The sequence below is a fragment of the Agelaius phoeniceus genome, chromosome 5, assembly GCF_051311805.1.
Source record: "Agelaius phoeniceus isolate bAgePho1 chromosome 5, bAgePho1.hap1, whole genome shotgun sequence".
Taxonomy (NCBI): Eukaryota; Metazoa; Chordata; class Aves; order Passeriformes; family Icteridae; genus Agelaius; species Agelaius phoeniceus.
In genome coordinates, this window is record NC_135269.1 from 35,787,091 (window position 1) to 35,814,002 (window position 26,912).

A 26,912-nucleotide genomic window follows, 5' to 3' on the forward strand; every position below is an offset into this window, starting at 1 on the left:
TTCCACTTGTATAGTGTCTAGTATCACTGATCCTGTTATTTAAGTGCTTAGATTCAATACTTTTTAAGTCATAAGATGGTAGAAGATAAAAGGGCCTGTTTTTTTTAATTGAACTTTTGTCTACAGTATGCCATATTTATTTTCTGATACACTCTCAAATTTATCATCATGAAGCTAAAGAATATAGCTTCCTCAGCCCTAAAAGGATAGCTTGGAAGATCTATTAAGAAATACCCTGAAGCAGGTATGATACAAGAACACAAAGCAAGAACTGGAACCCTTTAACAGTAAGTACTGTAGTCCTTTAAGAATAAGCTGTGCTGTACAATAGTTGTACCACAGCTGACACAGTGGACAAAATTGAAAAACATCACCAGTTTCCCACAGGTAATCAAACATTTTCAGAGAAATGGTAGAAAGGATTAAGTTCAGCCTGCTACAATTTAAAATAAGTTTGTTGTTTAAAATTTATTCCAAAGGACATGAAAATATGAACAACTTGATGAATTACTTTTCTCTTAGTTAATATTTTATTTTCACTTCTAACATAATAGAAGAGACATAAGAAAACTAACACAGTATTAGGCACTTACTTTAGCATGATCAGCAGTGCTTCAGATGAAGAGGAACGATTTTTAGATGTATCTAGTGAACTGTATAGCCTCAAATATTAGATTGTCCAACTTAAAAATTTTGAGAGGAAATTAGTTTCTGCGCTAAAATCCAGAAACTAATTAATATAATTAATTATATTAATATAATTAATATATACCCCTTTAATATAACCATTTCCCATACACCTTTAAGACTTACACATCAAAATGTTTCTACTATTGAAATGGCAGGCATTTAGCTACATTTTGATGTCTATTTTTCAAGATACCATCATAATGATGCTTTCTCTTCCTTACACTGGTATAAGGCTCTGCATCTGTGTTCTTGGGACTGCCTGATTTGAAATACAAATGGCAGCAACCAAATTGTCAGGAACAACACACACCTGCAGGGCACACTCAGACCAATCTGCATATTCCCGCTAGCGAAGACAGCAAGCACGATGTCCAAAATGAAAATAAGCAGACTGGTTAGACAGGTGACAGTTCCAATGCTTTCCAAACATTTCTACTTCATGACAGTTTGCCAAGCAAAGTAGCTTAGAGCTCATGAGGGATTTACCAGAGAGATTACAGCAACTACAGCCAACAAGCAGCACCCTTTGCAGAGCACACATACAACTTGATTAAGCCTGCATGTAGCCCTGTCACTTGCTATAAGCCTTCCTGCTTATTTCAAGTTGTTAAGCAGAAACCACAATTCCTTAATGATATCCTTTCCCATAAGCAATGGCTGAAGCAGTTACAGCAATGTCATTCAGCTCCTAACAAGAAGAAAAATAATTCCCGAGGGAGGTGGTAATCCTCAAGAAAAGCTTTCCTAAAATGATGTATGCAATACTCTGTAGGCCTGAGAACACATTCATGACTATTCCATTTTTATACTGGCTGAATTGCTTGTCTTCAGATTCTGTCTCTTTAAGTATATGAGTAGCTTCTAGATTAATTCCTTCTCCTCAGAAAGACTGAGACAGCAAGTGAAGAAGGAGGGCTTCTAATGCTGGCAGATGAATGCAGGTGCTGTGTACATCTGTATGAGATTCTGCAGAGATAGTAGAGAACTTTCAACATTTGTGCAAGTATACCCACATGTACATTCACATGGGCAAGCTGATAGCCCACCAACTCATTAAATATTTCTCCTTGTGTGTGGACACATCAGACTCATGTGTTTATACACACAGTTGGGTTGCCATACATTCAGTAAACTGATTCATTACAGTATTTCTGGTTAATGATCTATTTCATTATCTCTACAATCTCTGCAGCATCAAGCAGAAAGCTGTGAGAATATATCAAAATGAAACCTATCTTCTTCACAGAGATGTCTCCATCTCCCATGCAATAGCTCATTTTGAATATTATTTTTGCTTGCCTATTTCTTCTAATCACCTCTTCTCAGGGACTTTCCATACCTTCATATTCCTAATCTGTTTTAAGAATCAAAAAGAGGATGTCCCTCTGATAAAAGCACACCCAGATCCATCACCCTTATGAGGGCTATGTCTCCACTAGCTTGCAAAGTAGCCTCAAAAGATTTAAATAATGAACTTTGAAACACAATTGTACAAACTGTCGAAATAATGGTAGCATTTTAGTAAGTATCTGAAAAGAACTTCACAAATAGAAGTTCTGTAATACAGGTAAGATTTATCTCAGCTAATTTCAGACATGGAAAATCAGGTGTTTAACTTAAATTAGATGGTTCATCTCTCCTTAATTAAGCAATAGATGCACAAGCTGCCAGAGGGTGAGTCATTCTACATTTACATAAACAACACAGAAAAAATGAAAGAATTGCCCTCAAGAAGTATTTATCTCTGCCATCTGGATAGAGTAGGAGCTCAGACTAGATGCCAACCTTTTAACTGGCTTTAATGAGGTGAGGTGAATTCCACTCTGACTGGACCCTCATAGAATCACAGGATCATTCAAGTTGGAAAAGACCTCCCATGGTCCAGCCTTTGACCAAACACCACCATACCAACCAAAACACAGCACTAAGTGCCACGCTGAGTTGTTTCTTGAAAACTTTCAGAGACAGTTTACCCTGTTTACCATCTACCCTGTTTAACCATCCTTTCAGTGAAGAAATACTTCCTGATGGCTATCCTGAACTTTCCCTGGTGCAGTTTGAGACTCTCATTTTGGCCTGTTGCTGTTTGCCTGGGAGAAGATGCTGACTCCCACCTGGCTACAGCCTCCTTTCAGGTAGGGTAGTTGTAGAGAGTTCTCAGTTTTCAGCAGGATCTTCATCCATTCCTAAACTGACAAATATATTTAATAGGGTTCTAATTCTCAATAACTACAAAAATTACATGACAGAATTAACAATTTTCTTCAAACAATTTTTGTTCCGTGCTCCCTACTCTTTGTTGAATCTGAATTTCAATGACCTACAATGCAGTAAAAAACTGCTAGGACTGTCTTGAAGTTTCCTAATACTTTCCACTGGTCCCAAGCTATTTGCAGACAGGAAAAAGCAGTCCTAAAGAGCCTCTTTCCTGTGCTCCACATATTCTATTCCTACTGACCATTAATCACACACATTTAGTCCTGACTTAACAGCAACATTCAGCTATCAGGACCTCATATTACTCATATTACTGAACCCAGAAAGAAACATTTCCATAAACAAATACAGTATTTTAGGACAATGGTCCTACATAGACTGGACTCTTTTGATACACAGAATAAGACAGAGAAAGCTGACATGGATTGGCAGTAAAGACTGTGAGTGCATTTTTACTGACCACATTTCTACTGCCAGCAGTCATTTATGGGTGGGGCAGAAGGAGCCTCAATCTTAATCTTTAGAGCCATGAATGTGAACAATTCTCTCTGCAGAATTTATGAGCTGTTTTACTTATCAGTATTTCCTCAGAGTTTTCACGCAGTCAGATTGATTACCCTTTCCTTATACTGTTCCTGCATATTCCACTTGGCTATACAGCGCATAAATGGACATGAACTGCATACTGTACCATACAAGGAAATTAAAGGCAGTGACATGCCAATCATAGTTCTTAAATTTTTGTTCAAAAACATAACAGGGTATCACTTATAAGAAATATCTAAATGTCCAAATATTTCAGCAACAAGGATAACCTAAATATTTGGGAAATTTTAATTAACCAAATTACATAGGTCATCTAAACAGATAGAATTTTTAAAAATATTAAAAGAACAGAGTTTTATTTTATTCTGTAAGAAGCCCAACTGTCATAAAACAATTCATTCTGAATGTTTTCAGTGTGCAAAGAAGTAGAAGTTGTTCTTTTTTTCTCTCTCTCTTTAGGTGCATGATTTCCCTGAATAAATATCTCAGATTAAATGATTATCAGAAAATACCAGTCAGCTGACATAAAACTTCACAGGATACAAACATAGGTCAACATTCCCAAAAATGAGACACAAAATCATGGCTTGAAAATCTTACCATGTGAAAATGTAAGAGGTTGTAAATTGTTAAACCACAACAAAATGGGATGATGTTCTTACTCCAGTGAGTAACAGAAAAACTCCCACCAATTTAAAGAACACAGCAAGTTCTAATTTCAGAATTATTTTGTCAGGTGTCTAGAATGAAGAGCTCAAATTGATGGAGCAAACACTGAACATCTTCCTAGAAGACATCACAAAGATGGTGAGAGAGCTGCAGAAGCATTCAAATATAGGGTAAGAGAATCTAGTCTGTTTGGAAACTGACACTCAGTAAGTTAAAGAATTTATTTACCATTTCTCCATCAGTCTCCTCAGCATTGCAGAGGCAGATTCAAGCCCAGAGGAACTGGAGGGGGTAATGCAGGCTGAGAGAGGAATAGTGGAGGGACAGAGTGGAGCAGCACCTGCCAGACCCTGGCCTGTCACTGGGAGTGTGGGCTGCTGAGCTGCTGCTGAGTGCTCAGGGTGCACTGACTGACACACATGGACTGAGCAGCACAGGTGCTCACAGTGCTTCTGCTAGGTTTGCCTGTTTCAGTATTGAACATATCGGTTAATGCTGCAATTAATTAAAATAATTAATGACAAGAAAAAAGGTATGTTCTACATCTCACGTTTTTCACGTTACTATAAGCAGTAATTCTCTCCTTTCTTTACCAAAAAGAGAACATATATGACATGTGATGTATATGTAAATATATGTGTAATATCCATATATGCATCTCTAAACCACCTTCCACATTATTAAAACAAATGTATAGACTACCCATGTCTGTATTTAATATGAACCATAGACTGAATACGTATAGTGGTTTCACTGTACGTAGGATTCACTGCCGGTGCCAAAATGCTAAGGCTATGATTATTATCTATGAGCTAAAAAATTAAATCTCATGGTGGCTTTAGAAGAGCTGTATTAATCTATTCCATGAATTGCTGGTTTAACACTTTGAGTCATATCCAAGCTGTATCCTGCTACTCCAAAAATGTTGGGGCACACCAATTCTTGCCACACTGAAACACATTTGAAAGTATCCTAAAAGCAGCTGCAGAATAAAATTAATCATATGAGCACAAAAATTATTAGCTAAATAGCTGTTTTATAGAGCTTAACTGCTAAGGGCAAAACACCCAAGCTGCACTCAAAGGAAGACACTGTGTTGATCTGAAATAAAAAGCACTTTTTAATAATGTTGCCTTACATAGTCCTTAAATATCCAATTGGAATTGTATCAAATATTAGTTGAAATATCATCATTCCTAAAGTCTAAATAAGAAAACCAAAGGTAGTTGTAGAAGAGTGCTGTTGCACTTGGAATTTTCTTTTTCTTTTGTATCTAAGGCTCTACTTGAATATTTCTGTTGAAATGTTTCAGCATTAAAAAGAAAAAAAAATATATATAATCACACAGCTAGTGATAAATCCACATTAATCTTACCAAGCAGCTCAGGAACAATCAATAAATTACACTTTGTCTCATAGTGGATCTATGTGAAGTAATATCCCAGCCTTTTCCAAAATGATCCAAAGTGTTTTGTTGCTTTGAAATGGTGGCAGTATTCATATAAAAAGTAAAAAGCCCCTACTCAACCTTCAGTTCAGGTTAACTACTGCATCCATGCAAAATTTTATGAGAAATCGACGAAATTACAAATATAGACTTTCAATATGGCAGGAACCAAAATTCATCTATACCTTCCAAAAGACCAATATTTGGATATGACACTGATTTATGGCTTGATTGGTATATGTAATATTTCTCTCAAAATAATTAGGACAAAATAACTTTTTTTATATTGAAATGGTGTTGTGAATCTTGTGTTACTCTGTGGAACGGCTGCTGAGACCTTTAAAGACAAATATACATCTGAGTGAAAATTATTTTTGAAAATACTGACTTTATTGTCATACAAAAAAAAAATTTAATGGGAAGTGAAGTTTTGTCCCTCAGACTGACACTCTGTCTTTGCTGGCATTTATATAAGTATGTCAAAATAAAATCTTGCTACTTTACTCAAATAAATTAATACTCAAATAAATTAGACTATTAATTGTCCAGGGAAAAAGGAAAATATTTTCCATTGATGGAAATATGTCCATAATTCTCTTGCTTTTAGGAGGTCTGAGTTATCAGGTCTTGCTGATCTGAATCTCCTGTATAATATTATCTTTCTTTTGCCAAATAACCTTTAAATAATTTTTTTGAATGACACTATTCAATACAACACACCGGTACTCAGTGTGTTGAGATTTGCATGCTCCCTTTTTTGAAACTTTGCCTAATCAGCTCCCCTCAGTACTCTACATCTCTGTATCACATCCACAAATAAGGCTGAATAACTCAGAAAAAATCCTGCACTGACTTGGTGGGGCCCTGGGAAAAAGCCTTGTTTTCATTTCCACACTTTTTTTTTATTCCCCACTCCCTTGTGCTAATAGCTTATCTTAAAAACCAAAACTCTTCGGGCTGTGACTGACATAGCTGTCACAGATGGGGAGAGTTGCTTTTCTCTCGTTCATGGGTAACACAAACACCAACCCATTCCCAACACCCAGCTGGAGAAAACTTGTTCTTGCATAAGAGAGGTCTGGATGTGAAAGTCCTGCAAATTAACCTCCCCCACACATCTGGAGATGGCATCACCTATGAACAGAATGCTTGACTGCCAATCACTACAATAGTTTCTTTGTGGAGCAACCTATTTCTTAGGTTTCAGCTAATAATATAGAACCATACAAGTTTTCAGAGCGATACTGCAGCAAGGTAAATGAAACAGCAAAGATGCTGTTATTCTTGCCTTATTTTTGTCAGGATCACAAGGCTATACAGGAAAAAATTGCATTTTTTATATAAAATACCTTCTACTTCTGTCTTCTTATTACAGGATAAGCAGGAAAAAAGAATGGATGTATTATTAGCCTGACAGACAGGAAGCTGAAAACATCAGTAGCAGATTAGGTTAAAAAAAATCTTTTTTCTATGATAATTAAAAGTAACTTAAATAACACTTTGAAAAGTAGCTAATCAGATCATTTCTTCAGTATTTAAAAAATAATAATCAATCAATAGTTAGCCAAGGAACATCCATTTCCCCTTTTTCACTCTAAAAAACCCATTCATTATTACCATTTCACATATGAGTTGATTTCAAGGAGGTACTTGATAGTAACCAGAAATGAAAATACATCGTGAATTCCCACATGAGCCACTCAGACTTATTCCCTCTCAGAAGCATTTCAAAAGAAAATCTGAACCTGCAGCTCTCAAGCTTTCAGATTTGTTCCTTCATGAGAAACAGATTCCTTCAGTTTGTCCTTCCAGCACTCTGTCTATGGCCAGTGAGCTGGCCAGCAATGACGAAAGCAGGCAGACTGCTCAGCTGAGGAAATTTCTAAACTCCTTTTGAACTTTTATTTGTTATTTCACATTCTTATTTAATGCCTATTTATTTCCACTACAGAGACAGCTTACAAAAAAGAGCCTGAAAAACAAAACCCAAACCAAAACAAAAATACTCCCCCCAAAAAAAAGAAACCAACTTGTTTACTGCATAGATGTGTTGCCCGGAAATCTCATTGTTGTAGCAGTGAGTAAAAATCCTGCACCCTGACTTATGTCTTACTCACCCCTAAATCACGTATGAGCCATGAAGCCTTTCCTGATTAATGAAAGTGGTCAAATGCTTTAGAACACTTGCTAGGAAGTCATCTTTCTGTGCATGGCCATGCTCATTACTAAGCTGTGATGGTTTTACTCATGCCCTGTAATTCAAATCCTGATGCACAACAGGAAGTTTTCACTGCCAAATCTTTTGGAGCTTAACACAACATCAACAAGATACAAAGCCAGGTGTTAAAACTGTCATAGAGAGATAATTTGAAATAGAAAACACAAGAGAGAGCTCAACAACTATTTTTGTTCCAATTTGTTTTCAAATTCGCTGCAATTGGAGAGTTTCACCTGAACAAAATATTTTGATCAATATATCTCTCAACAGTTGAAGGATGAAATGCTTTCTGCTGAATTAAGATCAGACAAGCAGAGCAGGAAAGGAGGGTTTACAAAGAAAAAATATAACTAAAAAGATAAGTCAGACCAAATGTCATGCTGAAAGTAGGTTAGGACAATACTAATATTATACTTGGTCAAATTCTCTCATGTTTTATGCAGAGTTAGTACATTTAGTGGCTGGCACCTTCTCAGTTTATATATCCAGAAATATTATGATCCAGCTCTAACCACTTCAAAATTATGCTTCCCTTTGATTTGCTTATTTTCCAAGTTCTTTCAGCTTGGTTTACACAGAACATACACAAGAGCCATCAGAAATCTGCACATCTTACATGAGGGAATTATCCCCTCACATTTACCAGACAAAACACTCTGCATTCTTTTTCTGAATTTTAAAGAAGTTATGCTATCTTTCAGCCAACATCCTCTTGCCAGTAAAAACAAAAAGGAAGGTTTGTGACCTTAAAAACATCATGGGCAAATGAAGATTCACACAAAATAGTCCACTAGTAGGTTTGAGAATAGATATATGCTTCCTCCTCTTCCAGCTTAATCCCCAAACACCCTCACTTGTCAAAAGGCTATTGTTAAGGCATGGGCTTCCTCCAAGACCACATCCTGTGAATCAGGTCAGAGTGAAACACAGAGCTGATTTAAATGAACTGCTCTTTGCGTGCCCTGTAAATAAGTGCAAGAAAAACTGTGTTTCTCAAAAAATAGTCCAGTATACTGGACAAAAAGGGACAGTGGACCTAGACTACTAGAATCAATACTCAGTCAAAAAAAATTAGCAGTTCTCATTTGTAATTCATGCCATTAGTATTTATTAAATACAGGTTTCTGCTACAAAGAATCTAGGCAGTGTACTCAAAGGCAGAAATTAGGACCCAAAAAAGCCATTTTTCTTCAAAGGAAGCCTGCTTCACAAATACTTAGATTTTCCACATCATCTTTAACAAGTCAGCAGCCTATCAACATCATTACACACAGGACCATTGATGAGTGTTATACTGCTTCACAAAGGGCACAAAATATTCTGCATCTTTAACAAATTGTTCTAGTCTGTGCTGGTTGGATCCATCAAAATCAAGAGAATATGTCTACTGGAGCAAAATTCCACCTCCAGCTCAGAGCTGGGCCCACACTTACGATAGCTATTGACATCAAAAATGATGACAAAGCCAAAACTGCCCTTATGAGGCAAGCAGGAAAAATAACTCATTATTTGGATGTTTCATTCTTAACTGATCCCTTAGAAAAGACAAAGGATAGGCTTGTGGTTATGATGTGGAGATCAGAACTTGAGATATATATGACTTGAAATTCCTAGTCCTGCCACAAAGTCCCAGCCTGAGTGTGAGAAAATCATCCATTTTCCCTTTAATCTCTCCCTTCCCTCTGCACTGTGGGGATTATGTTTTTCCCTTTCTCCCACAGTCTGTGTAATAGAGCCATATGTTCTACATGGCTGGACTGACTTTTGCACACATGCACACTACCTATCATAATAGGGGATCAATCTAGTAAAAACTTCTAGGATCAAGGTATGGTTGAAATAAACAGAAAAATCCATAGAAAGATCATTATTTTTATTTGAGAGAAGAAATTCTTTTCAGTGCAACCAAACTCTCTAATCTTAGTGGCACCTCTCTCACTCTGATGGGTACTTTGGGATGCTCCTTCTAGGAACCCCCTATAAAATGCAGCTAGAAGAAATATTCACTACAATGCTCTTGAAGGGATTTTAAATTAAGGATTTTTAAGTTTATAGAGCCTCTATGTTCCTTTGCTGTAAAGAACTGAGGCCCCAAGAGTCACTCCACTGTCTCACAGTCTCTTGAGGCATGAGAACACTCCAATACTGATATGCCACAGAAATGAATGCTTCCAAGCAAGCCACCAGCTTTCTGGGCTCCAAGAACACCCTATCAGTGCTTTTGGGAAACTTAACAGGAACTGCAATATTTCAGGGCAATGCCCCTGGAAACACAAACACCCACACTGCACAGTGGCACTTTTTCTGAGAAAGTAAATCTGTCTCCAAAGAGAGTCCTTACATATCTCTATCACCTTGGGCCATGGTGCTGTCAGCTCAGGTTCCCAGGGAAACTGCTTTCATTACCATGCACCTGAAATCAGCTGAACCAAGGAATGACAGAAAAGGATGAGAAGACCATCAAGGTTGTCACAAATTCCTTTGCACAACAAAGAATCACTGCTAATAATATTATTATTAGACTGGCAAGTGTATACATAGGGTTTTTCCAATGATGGAGATACTGTATTTTCCACAGGCAAAGTTCCTCTGTTTAACTACTATTACGGCTGGGAAGTTTTACTAAAGCCTAATGAGAACCTCCTGGGGTATAATAGAAGCCCATAATTTTTATCTGAAGGTGGAGACCACTTAGCTCCATTTGGGGTTATGAAGAACAGCTTATCCCAGGGGACTGCAAGAGTGCTGCACCATGCAAATGTTACTGGGTTGCTTCTGTTCGTGCATTCACAGTGCATCATCCTGCAGACACACTCCCATTTTTGAGAAAAGGATTTTTTATTGAATAGTTGTTTGGTCAGAAAATCTCCAAGCAGCTTCCCCAGGCACAAATGCTATACAAAAGTGTGTGATTGTTTTCTGATGATCTGTAATACCAGCTCACAAAGTACCAACTGATATCAAGTGAGTTGAGTTCTATGTTCTTATTTTGTAAGAGAAATAACATGAACGCAGTAGAAATTCAGGCAGAGTTCTTAAGCTCATGTTGATGAATACCATCCAGTCCATGATCCCAATTAAAAATTACAGATGAGAAACATCATTCAACCTACATTCAATACAATTTGTTCACAAATGCAAAAGATTTAAGAGTTGATATTGTGTTACTTTACATTTATCTCAACTCTATGAAAATGTGCTTGATACAGATGATTAGACAATAAACATGTAACAGTGAAATTTAGTCCAAGCTCATACAGAATGAAGCTCTTAAATCAGTTATAATATAGCGAAGACAGATGGTACTGGATACATAAAGAACATTAAAGACACTGTTATCTGTTTGATAAAGAAATAATTCAGAGCACTAGACAAGAAGCTGAAATTGCTGACAATCTGAACTCCTGCCAACTGTCCTGGCTTCACTGGGGCTGTGTGAATTTTAAACACACATAGTCCCAGGTGTCCACAGTGCTGACTGAAATTTCTGGCAGCTAGTTCAATGCTTTTGAAACACTGCTGGCTTCCCATCACTAGTGGTCACTATGGGGAGAAGATAGGCAGTTTCTGGCTGCTTCTGCTGCTCTTTCTGTTGCCTTGGCTCTAGTGCTGTAAATGAAACACTCGGCACAATGAGCAGCCTCTTTTCTTGCCAACCCACAAGGCAGATACCTCCAGGGCATTAGTGCTGAGAAAAGGAAGGGTATGACAAAATGGGGAAAGAAACTAATTTATTTATGTTCCCTAGATTCAGTGTGTCAAGAAACTCTGTGGAGCTTGGCCCTCAGAGACCAGACAAAAATGCATCCACGAAATTGAAAAGTCAAAGAGATGTGTGATTGCAACAGATGCCTTGCTTTGGAGAGATTTGGGGAATGGTGGGAAAGGGTCACATGAAACCTAAGTAAGTGGTGTGGAAGGGTTAGCTGAGGAAAGACAGAGATATGGAAGTCATTTATGGCACACATCTGGTATTCCAATGTGCACAGCACTCCCTTGACATGAACAGGAGCCCCACCCATGTATGGAAAACAAAAATGTTTGTCTTGAGATCTGTCTTTATAGAAAGTTCTCCAAGTAAGTTTGGTGTCTTGTGACAGGCAGAATTTACCACATCACTGACAAACTACTTAAAATTGATAAGGGAAAAATGAGAGGTTTCCATGTGCATTGTAACAACCTAGTGCAAAAGGGCTGGCTGAATGACACCAGAAGGCCCCAGAGTAAAACTGAGATGCAATGGTAAGATGCCAAATTAAATGGACCTTAAAAATCACTTCAACAGCTCCAGCACATGCTTTTGCCTAATCAGATCAAAGTATTTAGCTTGGTTTTGTCACACTGACATTCATTTTGGATTACTTTAACAACATTCACTTGCTACAATTAAGTGTTCTGGACCTCATTCTCTGTTGGACATGCTCCCCAGGTAGCACTGCTCTGTCCTCCTGATTTATTGGGGACTACTTCCCCAGCTTAATTGTTCAGATTTCTGTGCTCTAGAGAAGTGTGTCTATTTACTCAGGTGGACACATAGTATTCTTTGTCATTTCTTCCAGAAAGCCTTGCCAAGGATCAATTTCCAGAGCTCCCCTAAGATCTTCCTGTACAAAAATTGAATTGTTTAATGAACTTAGTGGGGCTGGACCCTTGTCAGAGAGGTCACAAACAACTGTCTATTCATCCTCTGGATACCAGTATCTCCATACTACTAGGACCTTACTACAAGCCCCCACAATTGAGGCATCTAGCAAAGTTTTAGGTTTACATATATGTACTGGATCAGCTGGGGAGGCTGACTAGCACTTTCTGATAATGAACAGTGATACGAAAAATGCTGCAGGCAAGACAGGAAGACTTGATTAGGGGACACAGAGAAAAATAAGTCATATTCAGTAGCCTGTAAAGATGTCTGCCAACAGGAAAGAAGAAGCAGATAAAGCAGACAGCAGCAGACAGATAGCATGAACAAAGAGAAACAAAAAACCACAAAAGAAATAAGATAACACAACAGTAAAGGAATTAATTAACTCAGAAAGAAGGCTAAAATCTTATCATCCAAGTCATACAACCAAAACACTACAATTAATATATCAGATTAATCTCAGAGAAAATTCATTTTAGAAGCATACATGATGGTGCAGGGTTCTTGAAACAAGGAAGTCTAATGATGGGAGGAAAACTTTGGGAACATAAAGCAGAGCAGTGCAAGGATCAGCCTGAGGAAGCCAGACCAGAAGACCAGTGTGCCTAGCAGGGGTTGCTGACTCCCAGCAGCTGCTCAGCTTTGTGCTGGAGAGGACTCCTGGCAACACACTTGTGACTACACCATCAAATGTGTGTGAGTAGCTGAATCAATCACACTTTCAGGTGACCAGAAGTAAAACATGGTTGCATTTTGCTACAGGACAGTATTATGGACTCCCTGAAGGGAGACCCTGTAGTCCCACCTCCCTCCTAAAGCAGGTTCACCTAGAGCAGGTTGCACAGGATTGCACCCATACAGGTTTTGAATGTCTCCAGAGGCCACTTCACAGCTTCTCTGGATAGCCTGTTCCAGTGCTCTGTCATCCTCAAAGGAAAGATTTTTTTTCTTGAAATTCAATGGAAATTCCTGTGCTTCAGTTTGTGCCCTTTGATCCTTACCCTGTTTCTAGGCACAACTGAACAGTCTGCCCCAGCCTCTCCACACCCACCCTTAAAATAATATAGTGCAGAGATAGGATTCAGTGACCAAACAAGTTGGTTTTGCAAATAAATTCTTTCTTCATTCCTATAGTTTTAAGTCATTGCTTAATTTACCTTTCTACAGTATCAATGGATATTTTTTCACTTTGTTACTGTTTAGTGGCTCAAAAGCAAAAAAGCAACCTACCATGACCTGATGAATAATTTTGCAAGCAGTATAAAAGTGGTGGTAAAGAAATACAAATAATACTATACCCGCAGTTAGAAAAATATTTGAAAATACAATGGTGTTTTCAGACATGGTTTTGCATAAAAACACTCTATGGTCCAGCTGAACAGCAAAACTCCATCTGCTTCAAAGACAGCCAGCATTTCACCTCATGAATCCAGCAGCTGGATTCTGTTCCTGTGTACATATATAGGAATAAACTTTTGTCTATATGATACTCAGGGAAAAAGAATGTGCTCTGAATACTTGTGTTCAAATATTTTGCATGACTATTAGCAGTATAAAGTGTTCATGCAGTCAGCCTAAACATTAGTGGGTTTAGCAAGAAAGCAGATGGACCTGTTGTATGAGACTTAGGTACTAAAGCACAAATTATGAAAATCTTGAACAAAAGTGCATTTGAATAAACTACACACAGAATAATTTAAATCATTAGCAACTTATTATTTGCTTTTGTAAGCTAAACTAAGTTCATTACAATTAAGAAAAAAGGTAAACATAATCACCTCAAACTATTTCTACCATAGTTCTCATGGCAATATCATTTTTATTAAACCTCAAACTTCATTATGTCCACAAACAAGAAAACAACCAAGACTACATGTGCAAGTTCTACAAAACCATGTGAGATGAGAGAAACAGCAAGGGCAAAGAGAACTGATGGTTGCTGCTGTATTCCCAACCAGCCTTGGCCTGTGAGAACGCTAACACAAGTGACAAAATTCTCAAACACTCAGGTTTGGTGAGAGTGAAGCTCATAGAGGAAACAGCTGTGTGGCAATGACCTACTGTATTGACATGTATAACCCAAATTTATTTTACAGTTCTTAGCCCTTAATAGATAGCAACAGGATACGTCACAGTGACCACACGTGTCAATCTAAGTGCCTTGCAGGCAGGATGAGAAAACCTGGGACCCACAGTGCAACAAATGTAAAACACCAAAGCAAGCAGTGCAAAAGGCACTGCTTTCAGCAGACGAGAGCCAAAGTTAACCAAATGATGAATTCATATGTTCCATTGTCTTTTGCAGATAGGGACCCATACTTTTTCCCTCAAAAATCAGTGCTGCCTTATATGTAATGATATATATAACATAAGCATACAACAAATATGTTAGTCAGATTTTACTCTCAGTTGGAAACTCAGACTAGGTATTCACTACATTTTAATTGAAAAACCTTTTATCTGACCATTTTTATAGTTACACAGTCCCAATGTACAGCGTTGCATGCAACAGTCACACAGAGATATCACATGGATTAATGTGTTTGTTAACAAAAGGTCTGTTGAAATTAGCACTTACAAATGGTCAAGCTTTGGGACAGCACAACCCGTAGTGCAGAACTTGCATCTGCTCAGCAAACCTTAAGAGACATTAACTCTAACAACTCCATCAGATCTCTGCTTAAAACTACTGTTTAAATAACCTACACATACTTCTGAGGCTACCCAGGTGGCATGGATCTCCATGAGTGATGAAGAAAACAGCATTAATACTTTTAGGCTGATCCTTTGAAGCTTACTAGTAAGAAAAGCATTAAAATAATGTCATATTCATAAATACCCATCCACCTTACAGTCCAAACCCCTTTTGCAGAAAGATCTCATGAAACTTGCTTAGAAGGTGAATAAAATAGCATCTTTCAAAAAATGGGCCAGGAAGAAAATTGAGTAAAGGTCTGCCACTAAGCTTTAATGGGAATGTCATACTTATAAGGAGGTAACACAGAAAGGCCTCAGAAATTAGTAACTTTTTGAATGTTCGGCACTTCTATAAATCCAGGTGGCTGGGGGAAGTTCCAATACCACCATGTGCACAGCCTGCTCTTACTCTTTATTGGTCATCTTCTAAAACTGCTCAGCAGACTCCACTGAGAACATAGATAGAGAAGGATGTCATGGCTGGTAGGTTGATTTTGGGAAGTTGGTTCGCTTTTTGTTCTTTAGAAAAACAGTCTCTGAAATGACAGGTATTGTGAAACCAATGAAATGGCAAATTGGTATCACAGTCTGTGTCCATCCAGGCTGTTATTTTACTCATTAGAAGTTCAGCAGAGTTCAGGACTACATGCCTTGGAAGACCAGTTGGTCTCGCACAAATTACTAACAGCTCCCAAGTGGTTTAAATACTGAAGGCAAGATGCTTTGTATCTTTCTCCACACTTTTATAAGTAAACAAGAAACAATTCTCAGCAGCCAACATAACCTTTTGGTTTTTTCATGGAAAACAGTATTTGCTAATGTAATTTACTTTCCATGGACTATCCATTATGGAACAGCATTAAAAAACAAGCAAAGAATATTTTCTACTAAAAAAAAGGAAACAAGCAGGAATTGCATTGTGTTGAAAAATTATTATCTTCAAACTTATCTTCATACTCACATGCTAGAAATAGGCTGTTCATCACTTGTGGTTATCAAGAGATGAACAGTTTGCTCCTTTATTTACATTTCTGTATAGGATGTCTGATACCACCAATGCATCTTCTCTGGGAGACAGGGAGATGTGACACAGAAAACTCCAAGGGAAAAGTTAAGTGGCATGACCAAAATCTCATGTGTAAATATGTGGCAAGGTTTAAAAAGGAAACCAAATGTTCAGAATCCCAACCCTATGCTTTAACCACAAAACCAACTTTCTTCACTAAAATGGAATTAACACAGTAACTAAAACCAAAGAAAAAACAAGTACATATATGTGCATCTTGCCACTGTAACAACTAACAACTCTAAGGACATTTAAGTATTCTCAAACTAACTAAGATACAATTAAAAATATATGTTTAATTCCAGGGTGGTAATCAGTCCCACAAACTGAGAGCACTAGAAAAGCAAGAGGAAGTAGCCTCACAGCTTGCCGAAGCTGTGTAAACCACACATGCAGGCATAATGTACTGACTGAAGAGCTACAGAAATATATGCTGCTGACAAGAAGGGACTCAGTACTCATGTACAAAACATGAAAAATGTTTTCAACTACAACAGAAAGCCTAGTTGAAAACCAAGCAGAAGTGTTTCTAAAAGTTAAGTAGGACTCAAAAATAATCCCCTTACAAAAGAAAAAACCCTAATCAGTCTAAAAAATATTGTGGCATCCTACTTCAGATAATCAATTTTTTTTTTAATCACAATGAATTGGGGCTAGATAGGGGCTAGGAAGAAGCTATTTTGCAGAAGAGAAAAGCACAAGTACTGTTCACTGAGAAGCTGTTTTTCTGGTTCAGCAGTTCTGCAGCAAGAATAACCAGATCATTTGAAAATTGAAAAGAAAATCAATTGCATGTTTTTATTTTAAAAGAGACTCCCTGTGGGAATAGGTGTGGGCGTGAGATCTCTTTTTAAATTTCATAATATAACATAATGCTGCCAAGATTTTTTTTTTTAATACTCTGTTTACTGGGTGCCAGAATGATTTTTCTCTCCTTATGATTCTACTGATGCTTATCAAAATTAATCTGTGAAGTGAGTAACAATAACATTTAAAAACAGAATATTTATTCAGACAGCAGCACTGAGCAAAACAAATTTTCAAGGCTGCTATGGGAGTTCAGTGATGACAGCAAAAGTCTATTTACTCATTTACCCCTAAGTTCTGCATGCAGAAAGTTTGTATCAAAGTTTTTTTTAAAGCAAATATTTTTTTATATGTACATAATTGAGTTCCACAGGTAAAGTTTACAACTAACCTTGCTATCTTCGATCTCCTGGGTTTTTCCTTGAAGCGTTTTCCTCTCTCCAAAATCACAGGTTGACTTTAACGTAAGCTGACAAGAAAGCATCGAGCTCTCTGCCCCAGTAAGCTCCAAGGACTTTGGTGAGTACTTCTGTGAGCCGGCGGGGCCAAGGCTGGGTATCGGGAGGGCAGTGTGGACAGGCTTTGACCCTACGGCTGGCTGCCTCAGCTTGGAGGCAACCCCAAGCACAGGCATGGCTTCTATAAAAGTATCTTCCTTCTGCCAAAGAAAATGCTCCTGACCTCAGTCTGGTAGGCTCCAGCTTCAGCAATTTCAGAGCAAATGCTTTAAACAAAAGTAGCAGTCATCTTTCCAAAAAGTCTTAAAACAATAATATTGCGAGTTTCACAAGGAAGCAAAATCTTTCCTTCATCTCTCCCCTCTCCCTTGCAGCCACTCACACGCACTGCTCAGTGAGTCAGTGGCTCTGTAAGACTAAACGCTCCTCTGGGGTGTGAACTTTTCTTGAAGGTAACTGCCACAGAGCTGCCTGTCTGGGATTAAAGAACTCATAAACTCGCTTTCTCTTCTTCCTACAGCATTCCAGGTCTGTGCGTTAAGTGAATGAAGGATGGGAGAAAAGGAGAGAGAGAGAAGAGAGGAAACCTCCCCGTACTCCAACTGTCAAAACAGCTCAGAGACCACAACACTGGAAGCAGAGACCTCTTCCTGACTACATAAATAACCAGCCCACATCTCAAAAAAAAACAAACCTCTTTTTTTTTTTTTTTTTTCTGTTTAAGGGAAAAAAAAGGACCTGAGTAGTGGCCAAAGCAAACAGCTGTTGGACGAGTTTTCATCCCGGAAATAATCTCAGCAATGAAGCTGTTTGTCTGATTCCTGGCTATTTTTCACTGCTGACAACCATGAGCTACGGTGTTTCATTCTCTGCTCCTCCCGTGAAATCAGGTTAAAATCGTGCAAGAGCGTGGCTAGAAGCAGACACTGAATCACACTGCGGGTAACGTCTGTCTGTGCTATGAAAAATCCATACAAAAACAGAGCAGGATATAGGAGAATTTCAAGCATTGTTCGAAGATTTAGTCAATACAGCTTTCAGAGCTCTTTTTATTTTTTTCTTTCTTGGCGGTGGTGTTAACGTCATCTATTCAGCATTAACACTTCCCTTTCTAAAAACATTGAAAGCTCCATGAAGTCCATGTCCAACCCATCGTTTCTGCTTGTTGCTCACAGAAATATTCTGTCTGGCAACCTCAAATCCTTGCACATAGAAATACAAGTCAGGCAGGCAGAGCAGGCTCCAAAATGAGTCATGATGGACAGTCCAAATTGTTGAGCAGCATAAACACTTACTTAAAAGAACAACTGTAAATTCCTTTGAGATTCTGTAGCAGGGGAAACCCTTTTAAACTGACATGAGGAAAAAATCTGTGCAGAAACATCACACCATTCAACTCCTATGAGATTTGATCACCCAGAATTATAGACACTGGGTTTTTTGTTATGTCTTTCAAAATAAAACAAAAGATGACTTGACTTATTCTGCCCCAATATACTACATGGTATTAACTACACCTTCCTTGAACAGTATGTACTATTACCACCACAGATTAAAAGCACAAGAGAAAATAAGAGCCCTCTGGACTTTTATGTTCTCAGAACAAGGATGGCAAAAGTTTAAAAAAGCATTGAAAAGAAAGTAAATGAGAAGCAGACTAAAAAGATCTTAAATCATGCTTTAAAATTATTTTGCAGAATAAATGTGTGATGCCTGCAGTATTGTCCTCTATCATTCATTTACAAAGATCACACTGTCACAATAAATAAATTCAGCTCTCTGTATTGACTTACAAATTACTCCATTCTTGCTTATGGTTTGTAGGAGTGAATTTAACCTGTTGTAGTAATTTCCTGAGTTTTGAAGTGAGAATACAGAGAATCAGCAAACACATTTCAGCATCCTCTGTTTATCTGCCATTTGCTTTTGCCACCATTAACAACAGATGCAATGAGTTTTGTGCAAGAATGCACAGAGGTAGCTGCTCTGCATTTTAGAAAACTTCAGCCCACAGCATACATCAATTTGCTCCAGTGACTGGAATATTTTTGTTGAGTGTGATACTTCAGATCTTCTGCAGAGCAAAGGGGAAGAAAGCTCCTTGCACAGTTTGTATTTGTTTTCCAGCATTATAAAGCACTGAGGCTGTGTAAGGAATTTAGATTTCTTAGGCACAACTGTTAACAGTTAACACTTCAGAAAATGCACATATGCAAAGACTGAAGTGGACCACAGGAAAAGAGGGATTTTTCTCTTGCAAGGTTTGAGAAGATGAAAAATCCTCATGAGAACTGTAACCCAATGATCAAGACAAAGAATAAACTACAGCCATGAGACAGATACTTTCTTAAAAAGAACTTTGCCAAAAAATGTAATTGAATCTTATTACTTCCCGGGGTTATAATTTTACAAAGTAATGCACTTTGGTAATCTTGCTGATCTTCTTTTGAATATGAATGATGAGGTCATGATACCCACAGTCTCTTTTGCAACCCATTTTCCCAGCACAGAAACCCTAAACTTAAAGTAATAAGTAAGCAAACTTACTAGGAGTCATCTGTAATACATAACCAACAGGATTTGGAAACAATGATGTGAGGCTGGTGTTACTGCTACTCTTTCGAAATAATTTTTCATTATATGTTGACTTTAAAGTTAGTACCAGGTCAGGGCCATCAGCTTCAGAACCCCAACTACCTAGAGTTTGTACAATAATAAATCACAGAAGTGCTTCTGATCTGTTGAAGATGCAAAGAAGAGTATGTAAGATTCTTTGCAGGAATCATGAAAAATAATTGAGAAAAACAATTTTACCCTGTAAGTAAGAATGCAGCTACAAGCCTAGTCTTCCTTTTCTTGTTTTCTCTAATTCTAAGCAAAAGATAAATAAACAAACATCTGCTACTCTTTGAAATCACTTAACTACAATTTTTACTTGAAAGCCCTTGTGTACCTCATGGTGAATGTAGGTCTTATGAAGGCTGTCTTGGGGGAAAGAATATTTAACAACTAAGCTTCAGTACCGTTTTCCACACAAACAGGGAGGTACAGGATAAAGCATCTGTGGACAACATACACAAACTGTCACCACCAGATGCAGGTGCTGGTGGGATGACCCTGCAGGCAGAAGGTGTCCAAAGATTCTGTAAGGGAAGGAATTGTGAGAAAAAGGCAAAGTTGGAAGCTGCAAAGAAGGGCACATTGTCAGGCAACAAGCTGACCATGTGAGTTTGGTAGTATTTTCCTCAGTATCTCTGTAGTGGAAAGCTAAGTGACTGTCAAGCAAGGCAGACAGGGAGAACCTAAAGTCAAAATGAGGATGATTTAGAGATGTGTGAATAATGTCCAAACAGAAAAAAAGGCATATCTGTGAGAAATTGGGGTGGAGAAGGCTATAACCTGGAGTTACATGAAATCAAACACAACACTCTGGCATGAGGGACAAAAGTATTCCAGTCAGGATAGAGAAAGCAGTGAGTAAAAAGATATGACTGACATTAATAAGGGACACACATATTCACTTGGTTACATTAAACTGATATATCTAGAAAGGGGCTGCAGAGAAACAGGTCAGGCTAAGCAATGTTCAGAGAGGAACTGTAGGTTTGTAATTTATCCTCTTGGACTTTAGAGTAGATATACTCCAGCCAGACAGGTAGGGGACATCATCTGGGTTCAGGAGGATGACCACAGATCATGACTGAAGTCCTGACACAAGGGAAATGATGTGCAGAAAAGGTTGAAGAGTTATGAGGAAAAAATAGAGGGCAACATTTCAAATTAGATGCTAGGTAAGAAGATAAAAATGCAAAGAGGAACCAAAAAATCAAAAAACAGAGCAAAGGTCAAAACACAATCTTCAGTAGTTTTGTAGTGGCAGTTCCAGTGATATTTTGAAGGTAGGACCATTGTTTTAGCTGATAAAATAGTGACAACCTGGCTGTAAAGCATGACTGTGAAAATGTCACACATTTTTACAGTAATTATAGATTATATCAATGATCTGTACCTCAAAGTAACACAGCATGTATACATTCCGTATAATAGTCCCCACATCAAAAAAAATGTAATATTTATTTCAAATAGCAGGAGATAACACACCTGAAGTCTAAAACACTTCACAAAAGAAGGTATCAGTCACTTGCAATGTTATGGTGAATTTTTGTTCTCAAGACTGAACAGAAATAACTGCACAACACCCCAGCATATATTTCCTTGCCTTCATTGAGCCTGATACCAGCACAAATCCCTTGAAGGCTGCTCCCCTTCTGCACCCCCAGCCCTCAGACAAACTGTTCACATGAACTGAACAGACAGCTGGCAGTGTGTCCCAGAGCACAGGAAATATCAAGAGAGGGGACACCTGCCTCAAAAGTGGAGCCAAGATATTTGTTTGCTCCTTCTGCTCTATGATCTTCAACAAGGAAGCTGTTGCATGTGTAGAGGGTCAAACAGGAAATGTCAGGGGTCCAGAGACTGCAGAGCTCTGTTCTGAGCTGTTTCCCCACTTCATCCCACTGGTGTAGCAGCTGTGTATAGAGTTTACATGAGCCAGGCCAACTTCAGAATGAGCTGATACAATCTCAAGATTTTGTGCTCACTGATTTTAGGTTGAGCAGAAAGTTTTCCCTAGCTGGGGATGGACAACTCTTGAAAAAGCAACCAATGGTTCTAAAATACTGAATGTACCTGAAGCAAGATGATTTATTTATTTACTCCAGATAAGACAGGATTGAGCTTTAAAAATGTAAATAAGACACTGTTTGGTGTAACAAAATATGTTCAACCTGTCAGATACTGATGAGACAAATCCTTCAGCTCCGGCTCATGTTCCCAGCATAATTCTATGGACAATATTTTTGTTATTTAAAAAATCAGGTGAAACCATTAGTCTCAAGGCAAGACATTTAACAAGTATTTAATCCTATCTGCAAGTATGTAATGCTACTGAGCAAGTTGCTGTTGCTGTTCTTAACACTTTTGTATTTCAAAAGATATATAATCCAAAGCCCAGTTACAGTCACAGAAAAAGGTGCATCCGGCTTCCTAAAGGAAATCCTTCTACTTCGGCTGAATGTTTGGGGAAGTTTTCAAAGAGAACAACTTTTAAATAAGGATACAGTTTTATCATCTGAACAATTTGGCCTTTCAAAACTCAGACAGGAGTTTAAGGGTTTGAAAGCAGTAACTGATAAAGTGACCAGTTTTTCTATAATCAATTCATGCTGTATGTTTGCAACATCTTCCATCAGATAGTTTCAAACCTTTATGTGTAATTTAGTAACATACCACCCTGTGAAGTATGTAAGGTACACTAAAATATTGTCAAGTGGAACCGTGAGGCTAAATGACCTTCCCAGGTCCATATGGGGCTTCAGTACTTTCTTTCTTAAGTAGTGGAGGTTTTTTATTAATTCTAAATCTGTGCAGGTTAAAAATTATGATTTTTTTTTGCTTTGTTGTCCACTCTATTTAATCATGAAGTATTTGGCTTAAAGGAATTGAGCTTAAATACTATAGGATTAGAAAACATAAACGAAAATTTTTATGAGCATAAGAAAGAACTGATGGCAACTGAACACACTATGTAAGTATTTACATACTGATCTACTGGCTAGACCACACAGCCAGCTGGTAAAGCTTAATGAAAGGATCAGCTTTTCTCTTTGGGAGGTGGAAGAGGAAAAGGGAAAGAAAAGGATATTCTGTTTGTTCATTTCTAAGCAAATGACCCAAACAACAAAGATTCTAAAAGTTGATGTTAACTGAAGCTAACAAGGAAATATGCCCACAATCAGCATAGACTGATCAGTGGTCAGAAATCTAAGAGTCATCCTAAGGATGGAAGTGACAGCTTTTCTATCTTTTTTTCCTTGTCTCCTTGGTTTTTCATATACAAAGCCTTTCCCAGACACAGTCATAGCAGGCACACTGGGTCCTCCAGTATCCTCCTGTACACTGCCAGGTATCTTTACCTTTTTCCATTTCTGCCCTCCTCCTAATTTGTCTTTTTTCCTCTGAAAGGATTTCTGGCTTTGTATCACTTTTGGTGGGCCCTGGCAAATTATTATTTCTACTTCTTGCCCTACATTTTTCTGTCTTAGAATACATGGCTTCACTGCCGCATTGTCAAAGAGCATTTCTCCCAATTACCAGGGTAATTAAGAGCTTCAACTCTTTATAGAACTGCTGGAGAAATGTCTAAGGTAGACACAACAAAACCAGACATTTATAGAATGGACAATTAAGCTCTTAAGTGATAACATTACTTTTGGTGGAAGTGGTGAGGAACAGAATTCATAGCCTGTTTTTAATAATGATATTGATGGAAGAAGTTTTGTTCCATTTGAAATTTTGATCAAAGTTTAAATTATCAGGTGTTCCCGTTGAAATATGGTCCTCATTAATTCTCTGCAATCACTACTGCTTTCAATACAAATTTGCCTGGAAAAAAACTTTCCCAATGTACATAGATCCCAAAATTTTGATGGAATATTTCAGTTGATGCTATGGAGACATTTATAAGTCCTAATTAGATGAGAAGGAAAATGGTGTTATTTGTGGTGTTATTTGTGGTTAATCAAAGCTGTTCTGACTCTTGATACTAGCTGTGAACTGTCCAGAATTTCCATCCAAAATTTCTTCAGAGAAATTGACTTGCTTTCCTTACTATGAAATTTCCTAGCCAACTGTAAAAAATAACTCGTAAAAAGAAACTGCGACTAAGCAGGAAGGAATCTGCTGATTATCGGCCATCAGGTGGCTGGCAGAGTGGCAAACCTATGCTTTCATCTGCAGGAAGCCTTCCCCTTACGAGCACTGTGGATCTGATAGAGGGTTTCAAAATCACAGTTATGATGGCATTCACTTTAGCATTGCAGTGAAAAACTTCTACATAAGGTTCCCACTGGTCTATTAAAAAAAAAAAAAGTTACTGCAGAAAAAATAGCTTAGAAACATCTGCTACAGTCATGATCAAACTCTTGGCCAAGTGCAGAAACAACAGTAAGAGACTTTGAAGTAAATCAGCTTTGCTATCACCAGCAGATAGTCCTGCAGTCAGTGGAAATTACTGCACAGAGAGTTTAGGAGATATGAAGAAAACTTGCTCTGCCAAAAGTGTATATAGATAGCAATGAAGAAAAGAATAATTTTTTTAACAATCATGAAAATTGTTAGGAGTGAAAGGTTAGCAATAGGTGTTAAAAAATAAAAAAAGACTACATTAATACTTAGAGAATACTTCATGAAAATGAAGATGGATATATTTTAAGGCATTAGCTTTGATATTTGACCTTAAACAAGTGCAAGCTGCACTGCAGCTGGAGGAGCACTTCTGACTCATGATCTACTGTCTGCTTCTTTCTTGCTTTGAGACTGCAATCATTCAATGCCAACTTGCATTCCCCACAGTTCATACCTACTATAGCTGTACCAGCTCTACCCATCTGCTACCCCAGACCTTGATCTAAGTAGCAATTATTGCATAATAGTTCCTGTTATTCCTCACTGCTTATCAGTACAGTGGAATGATCCCAGAAATGTTTTTGGTTTCCTGTTGGCCTTTGCAGATAGTCATCATAACTAATTTTGTTATCAAGTAACACTTCCTACAATGCCCATATTATTTTCATCTTCTTTAACCACACAAATATTTGATATTTATCCTGCATTTCCAGTGATTTGCAGTAATTCAGATACACATTTTAAAGGCAAGATTTCCTTTGGCAAACACAACACCTCAATAGAAAGAATGAAAAAACATTGTAGTTTTTGGTGAAGCTTTACAAGATCACGATTATATCACCTTCCCTAACACAATTCCCATCAGAAAATCTGGCATTTACAGTGCTCTCATGCTGGGTGGATGTACTGGTGAAGAATTAGGCCCCATGGCAGTGCTAGTTCTGCAGCTTCACTTCGTGATCTTAAGGGTCTTTTCTAACCTAAATAATTGTATGATTCTATAGGCCCTACTGCTGCACACTTCCCTTGCACATCATCTCTTGCTAATGGTCAGAAGCACCATCCTGAGTGCTGAATCTTTTCTGTGACCAGTATTTTCATTTTGGACCTCAAGTTGCTACATGAAGAACAGATATTGTACCTTGAAGTCACTCTAAGGTTTTTGGGTTTTTTTTGATACACAGATATGCTCTTTTAACCATATGTTTTGTGCCACTTGCCTGCTCTTATTGAGGAATTATGATAACACTATACAAAATCCACATTTTTCAACAGTGTTTCCTCACCAGGGCATATCACTACACACACTGTGGTTTTCCTGCTCTTGTCTTGTGCTTGGCCAGCTTGGAACTCTGGCAGAGATGGTCACTCACCTCTACCTGGAAAATATTAAGCACAGGCCTTGTGTGTCAATGAATGTGTCAATACCTTGACCTCATATAGTTGAGCTGTAAGTGGGAGCTCTTCTCTTTCAAATAAAAATTGGCCTAATGCACATACTAACAATCTCAACCATCTGCCTCGGTCTCCTGTTGGCCATATGTGAACATTTCCTACAGTGAGTCTTGAAAGCTTGTGCCTTTCTCCATTCTGCTGTGATCAGAGCGTGCTCCAGACCAACTTCTGAAATGTGTTCTGTATGTCACTAGACTAAACCTTCCCCTTTTTTGATCAATAAGTGTTAAGGAACTGCTGTTTTTCATTACCAAACATCTCCCATCTATGCTAAACCATACACCTTGTGTCATCCCAACAAAAATCTAAGAGTAAATTACAACAGCAGCTTTTCCAGTCAGCAAATTGCATTTCCTCACCACTACTCTGTCTATAGATGCATGATTTTATCTTTTGTGTGTATCTTTATGTACACATGAGTACACATGTTTAACATGTCAGACAGACATTAATGCCCTTTGAGTAATTCACCTGGGTTGCTTTATCTTTCACAAAAAAAAAAAAGAAAACAGAAACCATCAAACCCTCAATAGCACACAGCTGTCAAAAATAACTTCAAATCCTGCAGATGTTAGATGCTTCCTTCCTGCTTTTCTGCATACTGGGGAGAAATATGACCTTACAGATGTGGCATGTTATTAAAAAAAAAAAAAAAGGAAGCTATGTTTATATATTGGTCTTACCTTCCAGTGCAAGAAAAGAGCTAGATAGGAGACAAATAATACAACTCCTCTCCCAGCTTTCATCCATCACTTGGGCTTTTAGAACTGACATATGTAATAAGCATTTGGCAGCCATAAAAGCAGCATCAGCATTCACAAATTAAAAAATAAAACAGAAAGCCAAAATATTTTTTTCCACCGACAATAACCCTAGGATGAGCTACAAAGAAAGTACAGTTTTATCAAAACCAGAAGGGAGACTAAACTGGGTATTTAGCTGCAGCATTCAGCTAAACAGACACTGTTAGGTATAAATCAGCAAGAAGTTAACAGCCACTAGTGAAAACGTCACTGGTGGCATGTGCACCT

General features: G+C 37.9%; 1 protein-coding gene across 9 annotated transcripts in view; it reads right to left on the reverse strand.

The window, feature by feature from the left end:
* The window catches only part of NAV3 (neuron navigator 3), a 512,854-nt gene that overhangs the window by 236,193 nt on the left and 249,749 nt on the right, over positions 1 to 26,912 (reverse strand). For 3 of the 9 annotated variants that reach the window (XM_077178807.1, XM_077178806.1, XM_077178801.1), the window contains exon 1: positions 17,394 to 17,986. The exons of 2 other annotated variants lie outside the window; for them this stretch is intronic. In XM_077178807.1, the coding sequence (XP_077034922.1) occupies positions 17,394 to 17,636 (243 nt within the window). In that variant the 5' untranslated portion in view covers positions 17,637 to 17,986. Of the gene's footprint in view, positions 1 to 17,393; positions 17,989 to 26,912 lie in introns of those variants that run through there. 4 more of the 9 variants (XM_077178799.1, XM_077178798.1, XM_077178802.1 and 1 more) reach the window with 2 other exon arrangements.